This window comes from Panthera onca, chromosome E2 (genome assembly GCF_046562875.1).
Source record: "Panthera onca isolate mPanOnc1 chromosome E2, mPanOnc1 haplotype 2, whole genome shotgun sequence".
In the NCBI taxonomy this organism is placed as follows: Eukaryota; Metazoa; Chordata; class Mammalia; order Carnivora; family Felidae; genus Panthera; species Panthera onca.
In genome coordinates, this window is record NC_138353.1 from 14,105,982 (window position 1) to 14,122,218 (window position 16,237).

General features: G+C 48.5%; 1 protein-coding gene across 1 annotated transcript; it reads left to right on the forward strand.

Annotated features, from left to right (window-relative positions):
- Positions 1–1,153: 1,153 nt before the first annotated feature.
- On the forward strand, positions 1,154–15,953 carry BLVRB (biliverdin reductase B). The gene is made up of 5 exons (XM_060651144.2): positions 1,154–1,340; positions 10,324–10,488; positions 10,625–10,714; positions 12,079–12,207; positions 15,699–15,953. The coding sequence occupies exons 1-5, from the start codon at positions 1,262–1,264 to the stop codon at positions 15,854–15,856; spliced, it is 621 nt and encodes a 206-aa protein (XP_060507127.2). The 5' UTR covers positions 1,154–1,261; the 3' UTR covers positions 15,857–15,953.
- Positions 15,954–16,237: the final 284 nt, after the last annotated feature.

Genomic DNA, 16,237 nt, shown 5'->3' on the forward strand with positions numbered 1-16,237 from the left:
ACACGCACACACACGGGGTCACATACAGCGTCGCAAACATTTACCCACAGCCACACACTCACACGGTATCACCCCCCCCCCCACCCACAGGGACACACAGAGCCAAACATGCAAACTCACACGCAGTCACACGCTCACATGGGGTCCCACTCTGGCACAGTCCCCGACAGCATCACACATGGTGACACACTCAAATAGTGCCACCACCCACACCATGTCACACACAAGCACGCATATGCCATGCACTGTCGCACACTCCCATGGGGTCACAAAGAGTACCATCTGCTCACGGGTCACGCACAGCTTCACAATCACACAGTATCACACACTTTTTTACACACTCAAACTTGTTACACCTGTCACACATCTTGCAGGGTCATACACTCATACATCATACAGTCCCAAGAGGTCACAAACAGCATCACAACAGTTAACACCCACAGCCACACACTCAGATAAGGTCACAGTGACACATCCTTACATGTCACATGTGGTGTCATACACTCCCATAAAACACATCTCACACGTGTCCCACACCACATCCCCCAGCTTCATGGATGCATACAGCATCACAGACTGACACAGTGTCATCCACAGTGGCACCACAAGGTCCCAAAAGAACAGCATCAATGTTTGCCACATGTCTCACACAGTCTCATACTGCAACATAGTGCTACACAGAGGATGGCGCATGGTGTCATCCACAATTTTGCTCTCCCTTGGGGCTACTCAGTCACACATAGTCACATGGGCACGTATACACACAGTGTCCCACCCTCCCTCATTTTCTCCCCTTGCAGCTTCCGAAAGGTCTTGGGGCACAGCGTGGGTCCCAGGTCAGCCTCAGGCCTTAGGAGAGGGGGCGTGAGCTAGGAGCGGTCGGTGGGCGTGGCCCGAGCTCACCCCGCCCCCGACTAGAGCGCAGAGGCGGGGCACCGGGTCCACCCACGTTCCTCCCAGTTGTCCAGATGCGGCCACGCCTCCCAGTCTAAGTGGCAGGCGGAGGGGGCGGTGCTGGACGCCAGGTGGAGGCGAGCAGACTGCTGCCGCTCCCACGGCGTTCTTCCTGGCTAGAGGCGTGGCCTGTTTCGCCCCGCCCCTCGGCCTGAGCCTGGGCCCCAGAGGCAGGCTGAGGCGTGGCCTTCGGTGCCAGCCCCGCCCTGTCCCTCCCGCCGGAGAAGGACGAGAGGGAGGCCCAGCAGCCAGCCAGTTCCCGCGCGTCGTGCAACTCCGTGGCCTCACACCCCCACGAGTCCGCAGAATGAAGGTCAAGAAGATTGCCATCTTCGGTGCCACGGGCAGGACCGGGCTCACCACCCTGGCGCAGGCGGTGGAAGCAGGCATGAGCTGGGGTGGGCGGGGGATGTCACGGGGTGTATATGCCCCTCATTAAGAAGGGGCATCCTGGGACCCGGGCAAGGCTGGTTGGGCCATCCGTGCTTTGATTTGAGACCTAGGGGCAAAGCAGGTGGCGACGGGGACAGAAATGGGGGACGCCGTGAGATCCAATTTTATGAGTCTGAGGACTAAGAATTGGCCCTGGGAGGCAGAGGAATTCCAGTGACAGGTTTAAATACAGTGCTCTTATGAAATGCTGTAGTTGTAGTTGTGGTTGTTAGCACACCCAGCGAGGGCTTACTAAGCCAGGCAACGGCTTGCCTCCCAGCCCCTACCGCTCTTCCCCCTGTTAAATCCTCCCAGCGCTCATGTGCGGGGGGGTACTCATATCACCTCACTTCACAGATGAGAAAACTAAGGCCCAGAGAGTGACTTGCCCGATATCAGACAGGTGGAAAGTGGTGGTGCTGGGATTTGAACCTGGCCTGTGCTCTTAACTGCCAAAAGTGCACTTGCTCGTGGCCTGGGCATCAAGGCTGGAAGTTTAGAAGGCTGGGTGGCCAGTTGCTGTGAGCACGTTATGGAAAGAGGATAATGGAGACGTAGGTGAAGACTTGGGCGCTGGTCCTGGGAAAGTGGGTAAGAGTTGCAAATTCAGTTGCTCCGAGAAAGGGGATAACGTCCTGCGGCCTCCCCTGCCTCCACCATCCAGACTTCACCAACCCCCGGGGGGTGCCTGGGACTTCCAGATATAAGGCCCCACCCTCGCTGGCCTCAGTGACGCTGAAGATATTGACTATCTGGGTGCCCCAAAAGGGTGGAGGCTGTCAGGATCCCACTCTCCATCGTCTCCTAGCCCAGCCCTTGGAGGGACTTGGCCTGACAGTTCCTCATCAGGCCCACTGCTCTCTCCCTCTCCAGGAAGACTCGGTGAGGATCTTGATTTGTGGGGAGGGGAGAAGGAAATTTGCTGATAACTATTTCTCGGGGAGGAAGTAAGAGGGAGAAGTCGAAAGGTGCTGAGTCACCCTGAGGATCCAGATTCCCATGTTACTACCTTACCCTTTATCCTGAATTCTGCTGAATTCCACTTGTCCACCCTGCTGGTCACAACTGGGACTGCACCCCAGGGAATTGAGAGCTGAGGCCGAGGGGAGGTCCTGCCATCTCACGGTGGCTCTGACAAGTCTCTTCAGAGCCACATTGAGCCTCTGAGCCTCACCGTCTCCAGCAGGAAAAGAGGAGCCTGATTGAGCTGGCTTTTTATTTACCTCACTGATTCTATAGGCTGGTGCCAGCCTGCCCGCCTTCACATCCCAGCTCTGCCACTCACCACCTACATCGACGGACGCCTTGCCGTCTGTGTACCTAGACAGCTGGAAAGTGGGGATACAACTAGTAGCACTTGGGTGCCTGGCTGGCACAGTCAGTAGAGCGTGCAACTCCTGATCTCAGGGTCGTGAGTTCAAACCCCACGCTGGACGTAGAGATTACTTAAAAAAAATTTTTTTTTATGTTTTTAAATGTTTATTTTTGAAAGAGAGAGAGAGCAGGGGAGGGGCAGAGAGAGAGGGAGACACAGAATCTGAAGCAGGCTCCAGGCTCTGAGCTGTCAGCACAGAGCCTGACTCGGGGCTCAAACCCACGAACCTCAGCCAAAGTCGGATTCCTAAACGACTGAGCCATCCAGGCACCCCCCCCCCCCCAACCAAAAAATTTTCTTAGAAGAAAACTAGTATTGCTTGCTCTGGGGTGCTTGCAATGATTAAATGAGATAATATGTGGAAAATGCTAAGAACCATGACCAATACATAGTTGGTAATTCAATAAGCCCTCTTTTGGCTGAGTGAACTCATAGCTGTGTGAACTTGGCTCAGTTAACCTAAAATGGTCTCAATTCCCCCATCTTCAAAATGGGCATATAATAATATCTTTTAGGATTGCTGCAATCTGGTGCTTTTCAAACTGTGGGTCATAGTTCCGAAATACATTTAATTGGTTATAAAGGTGTCAGTATATCATAGGTTAAATATTGGTTTTATGAAACTTCTTTCAATTATATATGCATGGAGTTGTATATACTGGGTTAGGCATGGAAATCTGTTTTGGACTGAGGGTTGAGATCAAAAATTTTAAAAGGGGCATGATCTCTGCAACTTACTCTCAAATAGTTAGGAAAAAACTTTACGCACATGTTGTATGTATGTGCGTGTGTGTGTGTGTTTATATACACACATATATAATTACATATGTTATATATTATACACACAGAAAGATAAAGCAAAAGCAAACATGAGAAATGACGTCTTCCAACTTTCATATACAATAGAATTTCTTTTTTAAAAAGTTTATTTCAAAATAAAAAATTAAGAGAAAAATATAAAGTTAGGGATTTGTAAAAAAAAAAAAAAAGTGTGGAAGTACCTTACCAATGCTCTTGTTTTTTCTAAAAGGTAAAGTATGTGAATTCTTTTTTTTTTTAATGTTTATTTGTTTTTGAGAGAGAGCAAGCATGAGCAGGGGAAGGGCAGAGAGAGGGAGAACAGGGGATCCAAAGCAGGCTCTACACTGACAGCAGAGAACCCCATGTGGGGCTCAAAACCACGAACAGTGAGATCATGACCAGAGCCAAAGTCAGACGGCCAACTGACTGAGCCACCCAGGCGCCCCCCAAATCTGTGAATTCTGAAACAATGCTGTTTGATATGGTAGCCACTAGTTATATGTGGCTATTGAAATTTACATTTAAATATGGGTTGTTTAAAAAAATGTTTTTGGAAAAAGGGGCGCCTGGGTGGCTCAGTCAGTTAAGCAGCTGACTTTTGATTTTTGGCTCAGGTCATGATCTCACAGTTTGTGAGATTGAGCCTAGGTTGGTCTCTGTGCTGACAGAGCAGAGCCTGCTTGAGATTCTCTGTCTCCCTCTCTCTCTCTCTGCCCCTCCCCTGCTCATTCATGTTCTCTCTCTCTCAAAATAAATAAACATTTTTTTTTTAATTTTTGGAAAAAAAATACCATTCATCTATGGAAAGAGCTTAGCACAGCACTTGGCATATAAGAGGTTCTCAATAAATGTCATTAATCAGCAATAATATAACACTAATGGGCACCCTTGTACTGAGCATGTGTCAGAGCTCTCACTCTCCAGGAGAACATTTTTCTCCCTCAGAATGCTCACAATTTACTAGGGTCCGTTGTAACCATTGGTAGTTAACCGATGCCCACGCTGGCACCCTGAAAGTTCCCACTGCTCCCTGATGTGTGTGAGGACAGCCATTCCCTTCTGAAAGGTGGTCACGCAGGATGGGGACACTGGGAATTCTCATTTTCACTTTAGAGAGGAGACTGGGGTCCAGCCAGGGACCGTGTTTCCTGTGGTTCCTCAGCCACTTACTGGTAGAGCTGGAGTTTGAACCCAGGTCCATGGGGCAGTAAAGCCTGTGCTTTTGTGTTTATATTGTGTGTATATCCACCCCTGTGCTTTTGTGTTTATAAAACATCAGGGAGATGGTGACGAATATGACAACGTCCCTGGAACTGCAGGGCCATTATTTACTCTAGGGCAGCATAAGTAAGACAGTGACAGAGGAAACACAAGCAGCTGGGGGCTTGGGGAAAGGATCAAGGGTGCTTCTGGCTGAGGGAACAGCATGTGCAAAGGCCAGGAGGCAGGAAACCATGATGCATTTGAAGAACTTAAAAAAATACAGTGAGTTAAGAGGGTAGTGGCTTCAGCACAGGCTGGAGAGGGGAGGCCAGACCCCGAGGGACTGGAAGGCTGTCATGAGGAGCACAGACTTTATGTCCAGGCACTGAGGGGATCATGGGAGGGATATGAGCTGGAGGGCACTGTGGAAAGCTCTGACTGCCATGTGGAGTATGGATGGGAGGGGGTGAGACAGGGGCCGGGAGCCCAGGGAGGACTAAACCAGGACAGGAAATAACCTTGTGAGATGATTAAAAAGTATAGTAACAGCCAGCCCCACATACCGCCCCTTTCTGTGCCAGGCACCCCCCTCAACTTTTCATTTGTTCGTTTCAGTTCTATGCTTTTTAAAACACCTTTATTAAGATTTAATTCACATGCCATATAATTCACCCACTCAAAGTATACAACTTAGTGCTTCTGGCCTATTCACAGAACGTGCAAACACCATCGCAGTTAATTTGGAACATTGTCATCACCCCAAAAAGAAATCCCTAGGAGTCACCCCCTCCGTTTTCCTTCTTAACCCCTCCCCCAGCTGTCTACGACCGCTCATCTCCTTTCTCCTTGTACCTATTTGCCTGTTCCAGACATTTCATGTAAATGGAATCGTACATCACATTGTTCTTTGTCACTGGCTTCCACCGGCTTCTTTCACTTAGCAAAAAACATTGTTTCAAGGGGTGTCCGTGTTGGAGCACGTATCAGTCTGTCATTTTCTTTTTTTATTGCCCAGTACTATTATGTACATTGAATGGGTAGACCGGGTTTCATTTTCATTTTATCCATGCAGTCCATGGAGGACGTCTGGGTTGTTTCCATTTGGGGCTATTATGAATAATGCCTCCATGGAATCATGTGCAAGTTTTTGTATGAACATGTGTCTTCATTTCCCTTGGACATATACCTAGGAGTGGAAAGGCTGAGTCATATGCTAACTTCATGTTTATCCTTTTGAGGAACTAACTACCAGGCTGTTTTCCAAAGCAGCTAGCTGCATCATTCAGCACACCCATCAGTAGCGTATGAGACTTTCAGCTTCTCCACGTGTGTACCAGCATTTAATGTCTTTTTTATCATAGCCATTCTAGTGGGTGTGACGTTGTATCTCTTTGTGGTTTTGATTTGCATTTCCCCGATGACTGATGATGCTGAGGATCTTTTCATGTATTTATGGGCCACGTGTGTATCTTCCTTGAAGTCTCTGTTCATATGTTTTGCCCAATTTTTAATTGGGTTTTATCTTTTTATTATCGAGTTGTAGGAGTCCTTTATGTATTCTAAATACAAGCCCTTTATCAGATGTATGATTTACAAAAGTTTCCTCCCATTCTATTGATTCTCCTTTCACTTTCTTTCTTTTTTTTTTAACGTTTATTTTTGAGAGAGAGAGAGAGAGGGAGACACAGAACCTGAAGCAGGCTCCAGGCTTTTGTTGCTTGTGTTTTCGATATCATGGCTAAGAAACTGTTGCCTAATACAAAGTCACAAAGATGTATACCTGTTTTTTCCTAAGATTGTTTATTTATTTATTTTTAATTTTTTAATGTTTATTTATTATTGAGAGACAGAGAGAGACAGAGCATGAGCATGGGAGGGGCAGAGAGAGGGGGAGACATAGAATCTGAAACAGGCTCCAGGCTCCGAGCTGTCAGCACAGAGCCCGACGTGGGGTTCTAACTCACAAATCATGAGACCATGACCTGAGCCGAAGTCGGATGCCCAACCAACTGAGCCACCCACGTGCCCCTCTAAGATTTTTTAAATAGTTTCAGCTCTAACATTTAGGTCTTTGATCATTTTGAGTTAGTTTTCATATACAATGTGAGGTAGGGATCTGACTTCATTATTTCACATGTGGATGTCCAGTTATCCCAGTACCATTTGTTGAAAAGACTATTCTTTCCCCACAGAATTGTCTGGGCATCATTGTCAAAAATCAACTGACTACATTAAACCTTTAGATGTATTATTTAAACCTACATTAACCCTGTGAGGTAGAGACCATTATCAGTGTCGCCTTATAGATGAAGGCCCTAAGGCCAAGAGAGATTATGTGACTGGCCCATTATCACACAGCTAGCGTGGCTGCAATTCAAACCCAGGGTTACTTTGAGCATTAAATGAGTAAAATATATGTCAAACACATATAGTGAGTATTGCATACATTTTATTTATTATTTTCTTAAGAAAAATTTTTTAATATTTATTTATTTTTGAGAGAGAGACAGAGCACAAGCGGGGGAGGGACAGAGAGAGAGGGAGACACAGAATCCGAAGCAGGTTCCAGGCTCTGTGATGTCAGCACAGAGCCTGACTCAGGGCTCGAACTCACCAGCCGTGAGATCATGACCTGAGCTGAAGTCGGACGCCTAACGGACTGAGCCACCACCCAGGCACACTGTTTATCATTATTTTCATCATCATTGCCCCAGAGTGTTCAAATCTCCCATCACTTGTTTCTGAAATACATGACAGCTGTCAAGAGAAATGGAACAATTTTGCTTGTTGTTTTTCCTTTTCTTTTATCATTTTCTGGATAATGAACTAACCCTCTGGTAGCTGTTGGTGATGACTAATGAGGTTTCTTTGTTAGTATCATTCTGAACTCACAGATTTTTAAATATTTGATGTGTTTAAATTTTTTGTCAATTTTTTTTTTATTTACCAACTTAACCATTTTTTAAATTTTATTTATTTATTTTTGAGAGAGAGAGAGAGCATGAGTGAGCAAGGGGCGGAGAATCCCACGAAGGCTCCCCACTGTCAGTGTGGAGCCCAAGCAGGGCACAAACTCACCTGATGCAGGCCTCGAGCTCACCAACTGTGAGATCATGAACTGAGCCGAAGCTGGATGCTTAACTGACTGAGCCACCCAGGCATCCCTCTTTGTCAGTATTCTTTTGGACAAATCATATTGTCCCTGATTTTTCCAATGAGAACGCCTTCAAGTGGCTTCTGTGTCCTTTCAGGGGCGGCTCGGTGGCTCAGTTGGTTAAGCGTCCGACTTCAGCTCAGTTCGTGATCTTGTGGTTCGTGAGTTCGAGCCCCATGTCAGGCTCTGTGCTCACAGCTCAGAGCTTGGAGCCTACTTTGGATTTTTTGTCTCCCTTTCTCTCTGCCCTTCCCCTGCTCGCACTCTGCCTCTCTCTCTCCCTCAAAATAAATAAACTTAAAAATAAATTTATAAAAGTGGCTTCTGTGTCCTTTCAATATAGCCTCATCATTCTTTAAGCATTGCCTTACCAGCACTACAAGACATTCCAGCCTCATCTTGTCCTTTCTCTAAGGAGCTCTGGTTCGTTTATCACAAGAATGATGTTTAGAAGCTGTCTTAGTCAGCTCGGGTTGCTATGACAAAATACCATAGACTGGTGGTGTACAATAGGTATTTATTTCTCATAGTTCCGGTGGCTCCAAAGTCCAAGATAAGGTATTAATAGACTTGGCTTCCGGTGAGGGCCCTCTTCCTGGGTTGCAGACAGCTGCCTTCTTGCTGGATCCTCACATAGTGGCCAGAGAGCTCTGGTCTCTCTTCCTCTTATAAAGACACAAATCCCATCATGGGGTCCCCACCCTCATGAGCTCATCAAAACCTAATTACCTCCCAAAGGCTCCATCTCCAAATACCATCACATTGGAGGCTAGAGCTTTGGCATATGAATTTAGGGGGGTAGGGCACAAACATTTAGTCCATAACAGAGACCACAATTAATAATTTTTTAAATATCATCATTTCCATACGCCCAAACATTAACATCCTTTGCCATTGTTTAGAACAAAGGAAGAAATATGTTGGCTGTGAACTTATTTTATTTATTTAAAAAAATTTTTTTTAATGTTTATTGATTTTTTGAGAGAGAGAGAGAGAAAGAGAGAGAGAGAGAGACAGAGTGTGAGCGGGGGACGTACAGAGAGAGAGGGAGACACAGAATCCGAAGCAGGCTCCAGGCTCTGAGCCATCAGCCCAGAGCCCGACGCGGGGCTCAAACTCACGAACCGCGAGATGATGACCTGAGCCGAAGTCGGACGCTTAACCGACTGAACCACCCAGACACCCCTATTTTATTAAAAAAAAAAAAAAATTAATGCTTATTTTTGAGAGAGAGACAGTGTGAGCAGGGGAGGGGCAGAGAGAGAGGAAGACACAAAATCTGAAGCAGGCTCCAGGCTCGCATTGTCAGCACAGAGCCTGACTCGGGGCTTGAATCCACAAACTGTGAGATCACGACCTGAGCTGAAGTTGGACGCTTAACCGACTGAGCCACTGTTGGTTGTGAACTTTAAAATAGGTGTGTATGTGTGGAGATACAGTTACTCAAAATTCTTTGGGACTCGACATACCAAGACGATGTTCAAAATCTTGAATGACCACTTAGGGCCCTGACCTTCAGAAGTAAGCCTGGGGACCAATCCCAGCATTGGGCAACCTTTGGGGAACTCATGTTTTCCTCTGTACCTCATTTTCCTCCATGGATGGGGGGCATAGACCGGTGTGATGCCAGGCTTTAACCCTTTAGTTGCTGGAGGGTGGAGAAGTCTGGGCAGTTCTGGGGGAGGCCCTTGGAGGCATCAGGGCAGGTTATTTATAAACAGGCATGAAGGTATTGTCCTATTTTAACAACCAGCTAAATGTCAACTGTGAGTATGCCAGCAAAAATATTTGAAGACTGGGGTGCCTGCGTGGCTCAGCGGGTTGAGCGTCTGACTTTAGCTCAGGTCGTGATATCATGGTTCTGAACGTGAGTTCAAACCCTGCATCGGGCTCTCTGCTGTCAGCACTGAGCACTGCTTTGGATCCTCTGTCCTCCTCTCTCTCTCTGCCCCTCCCCAACTTGCTCTCTCTCTCTCTCTCAAAAATAAATAAACCTTTGGGATGCCTAGGTGGCTCAGTCAGTTAAGTGCTGATTTTGGCCCAGGTCATGGCCTCATGGTTCGTGGGTTCAAGCCCCATGTCGGGCTCTGTGCTGACAGCTCAAAGCCTGGAGCCTCCTTTGGATTCTGTGTCTCCCTCTCTCTCTACCCCTCCCCCACTCACGCTCTGTCTTTCTCTCTCTCTCTCTCTCTCAAAAAATGAATAAACATTAAAAATTTTTTAATTAAAAATAAATATAAATAAATAAGCCTTTAAAAAATGTGTGAAGACCACTTCCCCATAACAAGGGACCTGGGGGATGGATTTGGGGGTTTGTGGCACCCTCTGGGACCCAGCCTGTGGAGCCTGGGAGTGGCAGCCCACAAGCCTACTGACCTGCTTCTCTGCCCTTCTTTGCCCACAGGTTATGAGGTGACAGTGCTGGTGCGGGATGCCTCCAGGCTGCCCCCAGAGGGGCCCCAGCCAGCCCACGTGGTAGTGGGTGACGTTCTGCATGCGGCCGATGTAGACAAGACCGTGGCTGGGCAGGATGCCATCATCGTGCTGCTGGGCACCCGCAATGATCTCAGTACTGAGCCCCCTCTCTGCCCACGGCCCACCCCTGCACCTCGGCCCCCAGCGCCACCCCCGCCCCCGGCCCCACCCCTGCCACCCCCACCACCACCGCCACCTGCTAGTGACAGCCACTCTCTGTCCTCTCTAAGGTCCTACTACAGTTATGTCCGAGGGCGCCCGGAACATTGTGGCGGCCATGAAGGCCCATGGTGTGAACAAGGTCGTGGCCTGCACCTCGGGTGGGTGGTGGGATCATAGGGATGGGGCTGAAGGGTGGGGGGGTAGGTACTGGACAGGCAGCCAAGGAGCTTTGGAGCCATCCAAATGCAAGGAGCCAATGCAAGTTGCCACTGGAGCCATCCCAAGTTACTGTGCACTTATTGAGCACCAACTGTGTGCACGAACCTTGCCGGGTGATGCTGGGGACTCAGTGGTGACCAATACAGCCCTGGGCCCTGTACTCATGGGTCTCACGGATGGGAGGGAAGTGGTAAACAGACCCATCATCACACACAGTGGGACAGGCCAGAGTAGCCAGGGCCGAGATGAAGGGGCACAGGCAGAGGGTCAGGGCGAGAACAGGAGAGGCGTAGAGGACTACGGAAGCCCAGAGGAGGCACCTGACCCAGCCAGCCCGAGAGAGGGGCAGGGAGAGCCTCCTATAGGAAATGACAGAGCCGTGATCCACACACCAGGTCTCTACCTTCACAGAGCTCCCAATTTATGAGGAGAAGGTCATGAAACAAATGGTTGCCTTGCACAATCCAAAAGACAGGGTACAGGGTGCATAACAGGAGCAGTGAATGCTAACAGCATTCACTGAGCACCTCCTGTGTGCTAAGCACCATATGAGTACCTTAGGGATGAGTGCCACTTAGTCATCACAAAATTCTGAGTATTTATACTCCTACCGGCACATAGTAGGTACTCAGTTAATAGTAGCTGTTTTTATGCCTCCCTTGTATGGAAGGGAGTGGAGGCACGGGGAGGCCCACCGGCTGCCCCGCAGTCACACAGCTTGGGGCTGGCAGACCAGGCTGTGAAACCAGGCTGGCGGTCTCCACGGTCTCCGTGCCTTGCCTCTGTGCTTCATCCTCCCCAGGAAGGAAGAGACCCAAGGGAGGGCAGAGGGATCCGCAGTTGCGAAGGCTCAGAGGCAGGAGCGTGGCGCGGGCAGAGTGAGTGAAAGGGAGAGTGTTGGGTGCTCAGGTCAGGGGGCTAATGGTGCCAGGTCTGGTGGGGCCTTGTGGGCTCTGACGGGGACTCTGCTTTTACCCCGAATAAGGCTGAGCCACAGATGAACTCTGACCCTCTGGGGGTGCACAGGCCCTGTCTGGCTGCTTGCAGGGGGCAGGTTGTGGGGGCAGGGGTAGGCAGACCAGGGAGGAGGCTGCTGTCATGACCCAGACAGGAGGTAAGTGGACAGGAAGAGGTAGGGAGAGAGGAGGTCAGCCCTTACGTGGCTGTGAGAGACAGGAAGCCGGGACAACTGGAAGGCAGTGGGGAGCCCCTGCAGGGTTTTGTCCTGGCATATGACCAGCGGGCTGTGGGCCTGGCCAGGCTGTCCTCAAGCCCTGGCTTACCCTGCTTTGTGTCTTCCCAGCCTTCCTGCTATGGGACCCGACCAAGGTGCCGCTGCGACTGCAGGATGTGACCGATGACCACATCCGGATGCACAAGGTGCTGCAGGAGTCAGGCCTGAAGTACGTGGCCGTGATGCCGCCACACATAGGTGAGTGGGGCTGGGACCTGGGGGCAGGGTTGCCACCAGCCACTCCCCTCCCATCAGATGGTGAGATCTGCCAGGCCTTCCCTGGCCAGTGTAAAATTGCAAACCCTCCCCCTGCACTTTCTATCCTCTTTCCTGCTTGATTTTATCTCCTTTCTGATACCCTTTTCCATTACCTCTGTTTGACCAACCACCTCAAATTTAGAAATGTAAAACAACCCTTATTTAGTATTTTTTTTTAAGTTTATTTATTTTTGAGAGAAATAGAGCACAAGCAGGGGAGGGGCAGACAGAGAGGGAGACACAGAATCCGAGGCAGGCTCCAGGCTCTGAGCTGTCAGCACAGAGCCCGACGCGGGGCTCGAACTCACGAGCTGTGAGATCAAAACCTGAGCTGAAGTCGGAAGTTTAACCTACTGAGCCACCCAAGTGCCCCAGCCCTTCTTTAGTATTATTATTAGAAGTGAGTTACTGGGGCTAGCCCATATTCAAGGGAGGGGGATTTACCTTTTACCACACATATCGTTCCTTTCTTTATCTTAAAAAAATTTTTTTTTAATGTTTATTTATTTTAGAGGGGGGAGAGGGGCAGAGAGAGAGAGAATTTGAAGCCGGCTCTGCGCTGACAGAGAGCCAGATGTAGGGCTCGAACCCACCAACCATGATGACCTGAGCTGAAGTTGAACGCTTAACCAACTAAACCGTCCAGGCACCCCCCTCTCTCTCTTTCTTTTTTAATGTTTATTTATCTTTGAGAGAGAGAGCACGCACGCATGAGCAGGGGAGGGGTACAGAGAAAGGGGAACAGAGAATCTGAAGCGTGCTCTGCGCTGACAGCAGAGAGCCCAATGAGAATCATGAGATCATGATCTGAGCTGAAGTCAGACGCTTAACCGACTAAGCCACCCAGGCACCCCTCCATTCTTTATCTTATTTAGCGTGTGTCTTTGTCTGTAGAATGCCAACTCTTTGAAGGCATAGATTTTGTCTTGTTTTGATCACAGCTGTGTTCCTAGTGCCCAGAACAGGGCTTGGCATAAAGTAGATGTTCAGTAAATATCTGTCTGGTGAACCACATTTCAGGGTGCCGTTGTGGAAAGAATCAGTAAACCACACCTACACCCTGTTTTCTTCTCCCAGGGCTGGAATCCACCTTGGGAGAGACACAGGGAGGAATGAATGAATTCATTCATTCATTCATTCAACAAATGTCTCTTGCATATGGAGTATGTACCCTTCCAGGCACTGGTGACACAGTCTGCTCTCATGAGGTTTGCATTTCTAGCAGGGGAGACAGGAAACTCGATATTACTGTTAGGTATGCTGTGGTGACTGAAGAAAGTATAAAGCACAGAGAAGGGAGACATGAGGAGGTGTTTACGGAGCACTGACTCTCTAAAGAGATGGCTTCGTGCAGCGAGGGAGAGGCCGGTGAGTGTCCAGGGCAAAGGAGGATTGGGGTGAGGGATCGGGAACACCAAGGCCCAAAGGCTGGGCACTTGTATCTGCCTCACATTTGCCTGTTTCACTGCAAGAGCAGCTCTGCTTTGCCCTCTGGCTCCTGGGATCCCTGACAAGAGAAGGTCTGTGCGCCTTCTAGAGGTTCAAATAAGGCTCAGTGCTTAGGTTCCGTTCAGGGCCCTGTGGGGACCAGAATCCTAAGCTTTGAATCGGCGGGGGGCTGCATGATGGAGAAACTGGGTGGAAATCCCAGCCCCAGCACTGTGTGGACTTCAGGCCCGGGGCTTCTGTGCCTCAGTTTTCTCCCCTCTGAACAGGGCTCATAATTTTACTTCCTGACCTCTGGGGTTTGAAGTGAAACCCAGAGACATCATACCTAAACGTCATTTAACACAGAATACCTTTTTTTAGGTAGGGTTTGGTTTTGTTTTTTTTTTTTGTAGTATGTGTGTAAAAACTTCGAAACCTCCAGAAAAGTTGAAGACATTAAGATTTATGAAGACCCCTAAACCCTTCATCTAGATTCAATTAACATTCTGTCGCTTGCTTTACCTTTTGTGCATGCACCTAATGTGTATATGTGAATACATGTGTAGTATATATTTTTTATAGTGTTTGTGCATATATATAATATACATATATTTAAAAAAAAATTTTTGGCGAAAATGAACCATTTGAGAATAAGTTGCAAACATCATCACATTTCAGTCCTAGAACTTTGATAGGCATCCCCCCAAAAGAGGTATCTTTGGGAATGGTCCACAGTACCATTGTTGCATGAAGGGAATGGACATTAACTCTACCATATCCTTTAGGGTCCATTCCATATTTAAAATTTTCCAATTGTTAAAAAATACTGGGGAGCCTGGCTGGCTCAGTCAGAAGAGCTGTGACCCTTGATCTTGGGGTCGTGGGTTTGAGCCCCATGTTGGGTGTAAAGGTTACTTGAAAATAAAATTTTTAGGGGTGCCTGAGTGACTCAGTTGGTTAAGCATCTGATGCTTGGTTGGCTCCCCATGGTCTCACAATTCATGGGATTGAGCCCCATGTCAGGCTCCGGGCTGACAGCAAAGAGCCTGGTTGGGATTCCCCTCTCCCTCTCCCTCTGTGTCTCTCTCTCTCTCTCTCTCTCTCTCTCTCTCTATATATATATATATATATGGTTCATGAGTTCGAGCCCCACATCAAGCTGTGTGCTATCAGCGCAGAGCCCGCTTCGGATCCTGTCTCCCTCTGTCTCTGCTCCTCCCCCACTTGCTCTCTCTCTCTCTCTCTCAAAAATAAATATGCATTAAAAAAATTAAAAATATGTCTCATAAAATTGACTCAGCCAGGTCTCTTTCTAAATATCCCATCTTCTGGATTTCTCTGCTTGTTTTCTCCCAGACTCAGATGAAACATTGTTGGCAGGAATGCCACTTGGGTGAGGGTGTGTGTTTCTTACTGCACATGATTCTAGGCTGTCCCTGCACTGGTAGCTGCATTCAACCCCTAAGTGAAGTTGGTCACTGTCATAATGCAGCCAACAGATGCCCTCCTAACAACCAAGTTATGCCTCCAAACGGAAGGACCCAGAGCAAATCTAGCTTTTGCTGCTCGGGTCACCCTTTGCAACCCTGGGAAGTAACTTCAAAGTAATCTCCCAGATTCAGTTTGCCCATCTGTAAAATAAGAGTTAATAATAGCCCCTAGCCTATTCTCTGCTTTTTCTCCATGTAACACATTGTCTATTTTACTTTCTTATCTGTTGCCTTTTCCTAGGGAATGATTGCATGCAAAGGGCAAGGGTTCTTGTCCGGTTTTTGCCTTGCTAGGTGGCCAGCACCTGACACACAGTAGGCCATCGATAAGGATTTATTGAATGAATGAAGTTAGGGGTATAGATTAGCGTCCTGCTCGTGGGAAGGGTTTCATACATGGTTGACTCCTATACCCTCTGGGCTGGGCACACTGTAAGGCCCCTGGAATGATCACGTGTTGTAGGAAGGGGAAGGGGCATCTGCTTCACCCATTCCTGTGTCTTTACCTTGCAGGAGACCAGCCACTGACTGGGGCCTACTCAGTGACCCTGGATGGACGAGGCCCCTCAAGGGTCATCTCCAAACACGACCTGGGCCACTTCATGCTGAGCTGTCTCACTACTGATAAATACGACGGGCACAGTACCTACCCCTCCCACCAGTACGACTAGGGATCTGACCGCATCCAGGAGGAGGGCGTTCTGAGAAATGGAGAACAGAGGAAAGGAGCAATAAATCTTGAGCCCAGAGCTTCACGTTATTCTAGAAGACCCGACTCTGACTCTTCCTCTGTCTGGCTTTGTCTGGCTGATTCGGTGTCTCTATCTGCCTCTGTGTAAGATTTTCCTTCATTTCTTCATCTGGCCCTGTGCTGGAGACCAGGTGAGGACTATGAGGACCCAGGGGGTGACCCTCCCTTCACAGATCTCACAGTCCAGTGAGGAAGACACCCTTGCCCATGGAAGACACCCTTGCCCATGACAGTGACCACCCAGAGTGGCCAGGGCTCTGAAAGAGGAAGTCCAGAGGGCTTAGGAAACTACCTAAGCCAG

Excerpts from the sequence above, each read along its gene's own strand:
- BLVRB (XM_060651144.2), top strand. The coding sequence starts at position 1,262 with ATGAAGGTCAAGAAGATTGCCATCTTCGGTGCCACGGGCAGGACCGGG. Across the intron at positions 10,715-12,078 it reads GGTCGTGGCCTGCACCTCGG|CCTTCCTGCTATGGGACCCG; the intron begins GTGGGTGGTGGG and ends GTGTCTTCCCAG. Across the intron at positions 12,208-15,698 it reads CGTGATGCCGCCACACATAG|GAGACCAGCCACTGACTGGG; the intron begins GTGAGTGGGGCT and ends TTTACCTTGCAG.